This window comes from Gossypium hirsutum, chromosome A09 (assembly GCF_007990345.1).
Source record: "Gossypium hirsutum isolate 1008001.06 chromosome A09, Gossypium_hirsutum_v2.1, whole genome shotgun sequence".
NCBI classification, from domain to species: Eukaryota; Viridiplantae; Streptophyta; class Magnoliopsida; order Malvales; family Malvaceae; genus Gossypium; species Gossypium hirsutum.
Window position 1 is genome coordinate 68538182 of NC_053432.1, and position 6344 is coordinate 68544525.

The following is a 6344-nucleotide window of genomic DNA, read 5'->3' on the forward strand; positions in this document are numbered from 1 at the left end:
TTGTTCTATATATATATTTTTTTGTCTAGAGAGCAAAATACAAAATATGAAAAGGCTTATATAACCATTTACATAATTTTTTTTATTGTTTATGTCTTTTCTTCATTTGCAGGTGCAAGTGGTGGTGGAGCAGGTGGCGGTGGGTGGTGGCAGAGGCGTCAGAGGGCAGGTGGCCATAGGGTTAGGGCGGCTAGGGTTCTTTTTTTTTTTGTTAATGTTTTGGGTTGATGTTAGTGGGTTAGGGTTTGTTTAATTTGGGCTGGTAGTTTAGGTTTTATTTTGTTTTGGGTTAAAGGTTGTAAATGGGCTTATGTAATGTAAATAAGCCCAAAATTGGCCTACAACATAGACATCACATATATAATAAGGGTAATTACATGTTATTACTTACTATAATGATAGGTTAGCCCAAATTAAAAGTGATCTAATTTGGTTAAAATTTTATTAGGTTTTAATTTTTAAATAATAGGCTAATTAGAATTTGATTAGAACTAATATGCCAATGTTATAAATATTAGGGTTATGGTTACCAAATCATACACAAGATATATTTTCTAATATCCCATGATTAGGAAAGAGAGAACAAATATTCTTTGAATTTCTTGTGTGCTAATTTGGAAGATCAAATCCCCAAAATTCAGTAAAACTTCAAGGAATTCATGGATTCAGGTATGCTTCTTCATTCAGTTTTATTCTTGATGATTTGACATAATATATCCTGATTTACAATTCTAATTTTATATTAGATATTATTTAAAATTCTAACATTGTTTACTCGTTTTGTACTCGACTCGACATGCCTCTAATTTAATCTCTGTTTCGACTTTGAATTAAATATGAATTTTCTTGTCTTGAACTCACCCAAAAAATTAAAATTAAACTTGATTTTGCCTACTCGATGGGATATAATATGTTATAATTTTTAATTTTTATATTTTTTTATCAAAATAGAACAAATCATTATGTCGTAATTTAATTTTTTTATATTTTAATAAAAATACAAAAAATATTTTTTAAATTTTAATATATTTTTAATGATATCATTAATCATTTTATAATTATAATGATGCTAGAGAAAATAATGATATGAATTTTATCATCATATATTTGAAACTAATATTAGATATTAAAATATTTTGGTAATTATTTAGACAGGCAAATTTTATATAAATCAATCTCATCCAGACCCAATTAATTCTGAAATTGAACTGCTCAAAACTCAATTTCAAAAAAAAAAAATTTATTAGGCCAAGTTAAAACCTAAATATAAAGAATTAATTAAACATCAATTTAGCTAAAAAAAACTAAAACACCACATTATTTTTTCTAAAAAAGTAAGGCAAATAATTTAAAGTTTTCTATTATATTCTTTATAAAATTATATATTTCTTGAAATCTAAAAAAATAACTCATACTTTAAAATTATTCATTAGCATAACTTCATCTCAATTGAAATTGTTAAATTTTAGTTCAATTGACACTATTATTATTGTAACATTTAAGAAAATATGTGTTTAAGTGTGTTGAAGCATCATTCCTTCAAGTTAAGGGTGAGGATAAGTTATGAGTAAAAATAGATTTTGCATAAAAAATATTCTCCACAATAGAGTTACCCATAAGCTAGGCCAAAAAACTAAGGTTTGGTTCCAAAAAATTTTTAAACTCAGGTCACATTTTTGAGCCGAGCCAAACCGACTACTCGTTTTGTTTTGCTATTAAAAATTAATAAAATATTTAAAAATATGTTCTTTATATTTTGTAATTAAATTTAAATTTAAAACTATTTATGTATATAGATTGAATTTGGGTTGAACAAAATTGAATCAAGATATCAAAAATCTTGTTCAAAATCATTTCGAATCTAATTGGGCCTATTGGATGGGATGGGCTACCCACTCATGAATAAATCTACTCTCGTATTTAAATAAAATAATTTAAATCAAAACTTAAAAAATTTGTAAAAAACAACTCTTAATTCATCACTACTTTGATGCACAGTTAGGAAATTCATCACAAATCTTCTCTTTGTACGCATTTAGTGGGTTGAGTTGAAAATATTTGATCAATTTTCTTATTGCATCTTTTGAGAGTTTAAACTTTTGCAAATATACTTTTATATCCTTGAATCTAATGAGAGTTTTTTTTATTTTGCTTTGTCTCTCGTCATGATCGAATAAGAATGGATAAGAGATTCGTGGAATTGAGGTGAGCTATATTTCTGGGAGCAAACTCTAAGCGAATATGAAGTGCATAGATACAAGTTATGCCTAGAAATAAAAGACAATTTTGAATGGACTTCTTCTACGAACAAGGAAGCTAGATTAGAGGTTAACATTAGTGTTTGGTTTACCTCACATTCTAAGGAATAATGTAAAATTCCAAAGTAACATTCCTCAATTTGGATTAAGAAGATCATACATTGCAAATAGTTTCAAGAAATCTCAGTACTACCTCTTCCTTAATTAATTTTACATTTTCTTCATAATGTCAATTTTTTTTGACAATTTTATTCTCTTTTTAATAACTTTTGATTCACTTCACTTAAATGAAGACAAAATAAAAATAAAAACTAATTAATCAAAAATTCTCAAATAACATTATAACTATATATTTATTATTATTATAAAAAATAACATGTTATCTATTATATTACATTCTGATTGAAATGTTACTTTTATAACAAATACAATTTTTTTATTACTTTGATCATAATTGCCCTTAAGACCTAACAAAAAACCTGTTTTAGTAATTTTTTTTTACTTTGATAAAAAGAGAAGCCTTATTTGTTTATTACTCTTCACAATTTTAGTTTATGTATGTGAGAAAAAAAATATAAAATTAATTTACTAGAGATATGCATTCATTTATCAATTACAAAAAATCCTTTATACTTCAATGTAAAGAATAAAAGAAAAGATGTAAATTCTAAGGGTACAATTTAGTAAAATATTCTTTTAAATAATTTTACAATTCTTCAATCAAATAAAAAATTCTTACACTCTAATCAAATAAATCAATAATAATTTTTTTAACATTAATCTCATTATATATTCTTATCATATCTGCTCTTTTTGATACAATGCCTAGAACTACCCATAGCTTACTCACGTCCTCCTATACCGGCAACAATAGAGATGCCAATTGAGCTAGGACTCAATCGACAAATCAAAAATAAATTTTAAATAAACACTAGTTAAGTATTTTTTTGGATAAATATTAAAATTATACATAAATTTAATGTACAATGTCATTCATGAATTTTAACTTTATGTGATTTCATACACGGAATTTTAATTTAATTTAATTATCACAAATCATTAACAACATTATTGAATTAATACCATTTTACTTTAATATAATATATATTCGAACAATTATATTAATTTAATATGAAAATAAATGTATGTATTTGTTTATTTAAATGTATATAATTGAACCAAAATCAAAATTTTATATATACATATGAACCACAATTCATGTTTCATATATATAATTACACCAAATCAAAATTCATATAGTAAATTTACATTACACCAAAATTATTTTATAAAATTGATATTTATCCCTATATTAATATAAGATGATAAAATTAGAGTATGAGGAAATTTCAGTGTTGGGTTCATATGATATAGAGATTAACAACATACCTTGAGTAAGAGGAGATTTCAATGGTGGGATTGCTTCGTAATAACTTCTAGTTTTCTTTTCGCATTTTGTTCGCAAGTGTAATACGATTCCAACTTGAATACAATATACTTTTAACACTACATCAAATATTTATTGATAAAATAATTAGTTTCATTTTAATTCATTGAGAGGAGCAAATAGTTTGGGTAATTTGTGAGTTAAGTCTTGTAAATATTAGTATTAAAGAAGGGATTAAGCATACTCAAGTCTTAAACATGTTATACAAGGTAGGAGGAGTGTTACAGAAAATGAATTCTAAAAATTTCACAAGCTGTCATAAACGTACAATATTTCAGAGTGGTAAGAACCCTCTCCTGAGTTTCCTTAATGAAATCTAGCTTGAATTCATACTTTCTTTCATTGAAAACCCTTTGATGTTAAAGCTGGAAAGAATACAAGTTAGATCTGGATTTCAAAATTTGAGAGGTCATGAAGTGCCATATATGTGTGGAGCTTACAATTGTGTACCATGTTGCATGGCATCAAAATTCTTTTGCAACCATTTAACTTGGTTTTCCAATCCAGCATCCCTTAAGGCATTCATAGCTGAATGATATAGCCTTCCATCTAACTCAGTTCCTTCAGCTTTCATGTCCTGCAGAAGCCTCACCAACTCATCGATCCGACTTGTTTTCGAGAAAACTCCCACCATGGTGCCTGCCATTGCCTTATCGATCGATCCCCCGTTCAATCTAAACTCCTGGTAGAATTTCACACACATTTCGCACTCCCTTACCCGATTGTAAGCGCTAATGACGGTCGTGTAGCTGACTTTATCCGGTGCCAGCTTCCTTCGTTTCATCTCCTTCCAAAGCTTCTCCACCTGTCTCAAGTTCTTCACTCTCCCATGCATGTCCATTAATGAATTGTATATCCATACATTTGGTTGACACCCTTTTGCTTTCATTTGAGCTAAAACCTTCATTGCATCTCTTATCATCCCTGCTTTCCCATACATTGCTATCATGCTAGAGTATGCCACAACACATTTGTCAAACCCCTTCTGCTGCATCTCCGAAAACATCATTTTGGCTTTCGAGTTGAGACCAATACGACAGTACGCGTTTATGATCGAGGCATACGTTACCTGCCCTGGTTTGCAGCCCTGCAATATCAGCTGCTCATAAACTACAATAGCAGATTGAAACCCTCTCCTTTTGGAGAATCCATTGACAATTGTACAAAAAATACAATCAGAAACCTTTACATTTGCATCATTCATGACCCTCACAACATCCAAAGTTTTCTCTAATAACCCTTCTTCTATATACATCAAAACAAGCTTCAAAAACACTTCTGGATCCCTCACCATCTTCCTCTCTTCCGCCTCTTCAAATAGTTCTTCGACTATGGTTATATCGCGGATGCTCGCGAACGAGATTATCAATGAAGAGTAAACCAAAGAACTCACGAAAAGCCCTTTCTTCTTCATGTCTCTGAAATATTCAAGAGCTTCATAAGGTCGACCCGATTTCGCCAACGAGTCACATAGGATACTGTATGCACGAGGTGCAAGTGGTGTCAATTTTAACTTGCTACTTTCAAATTCATCAAATAATGAAGAAACTTTGTCCATATCACCAATTCGGTGATAAGCTTCCATTATCTGGCAATAAGATTCAGAATCCTGAGAAATTCCATTGGATTTCATTGTTTCGTATGCAGCAATTGTGCTTCTAAACATATGCAACTTGTTATACCCCGCCATTGCAGAATTAAACGCAATGACAGAAAGTTCCTTATCTGATTTAAACGCTTCAAGCAAAGCCTCCGCAACCATGAATTTTCTAGCTTTAACACAAGTATTAATCAATCTAGAACAAGTATAAGCATCAGGGAAGACCTTGTAATGTTTAAAATCAAGTGAAAGAGACACAATTGAACCCCATTTTTTGGATTGGACAAAGTACCTGATGAGAAGCTTTAACATTTTTTTCTCTGGTATGAACCTTGGGTTTTCTTTTGCTTTCTCATAGAAATCATATGCAACATCCTCACTTGGAGTATCTTGCAATAACCCACACAACAACCCATTTAGATTATCAACATCAGGATCATGAAATTTCAGGCCTAACTTGGTGATGGGCACATTGCTGGTTGATGATGATGATGATGCATCTTCCATGATAGCAGATGGGGAATTACATGAGGAATTGATGTGGAACAATGGAATGTTAGAGGTGGGGAGTGAGACAAAGTGAAGGGTTTTGTATGGTGAGAAAAGAGAGCAGATTTAGATTTTCTGGGTTTTGATGTGTAGGAATCAGTTGAAGCTACGGACCAGTCAGGAGAAGAGGAGATGGCCATGTCCGTTTTTGATTTTTTTTTTTTTGAGGGAGATAAGGTTAATGGGAACTGTTGGAAACAGTACGTATAGCTTGTGGAGCTAAAACATCTTTTGAAGGAAGTGGATTTTGCCATGGTCCGCATGTATTTTGTTACCCAATGGGAACATGACAAGTGGAATATAAATTTATCATTTTATGAAAAATTGGTTTTCTTTTTAGAAAAATAAAGGACTGGTTTTCGACACGTGTTTCGTTTGCAGGCAGTGCCAACTTTTCAGAGAGAGGCAGAGAAAAGTAGAGTTTGATAGAAAAAAAAGCAATTTTAAATTGTAAATTTGGGATAACAAATTAAAATTTTACATTATTTTT

At 30.1% G+C, this 6344-nt stretch overlaps 1 protein-coding gene across 2 annotated transcripts; it reads right to left on the minus strand.

Moving 5' to 3' along the window:
- Positions 1-3879: 3879 nt before the first annotated feature.
- Positions 3880-6058, minus strand: LOC121206158 (pentatricopeptide repeat-containing protein At5g13770, chloroplastic). Of its 2 annotated transcripts, none has more exons than XM_041076530.1 (2): positions 5598-6058; positions 3880-5501 (listed from the first exon to the last, which is right to left on the minus strand). In XM_041076530.1, exons 1-2 carry the CDS (start codon positions 5810-5812, stop codon positions 4142-4144), a joined length of 1575 nt encoding a protein of 524 aa, XP_040932464.1. In that variant the 5' UTR covers positions 5813-6058; the 3' UTR covers positions 3880-4141. The 2 variants fall into 2 exon arrangements, with proteins under 2 accessions (XP_040932464.1, XP_040932465.1); XM_041076531.1 differs by having other exon boundaries at positions 3880-5478; positions 5598-5710.
- Positions 6059-6344: the final 286 nt, after the last annotated feature.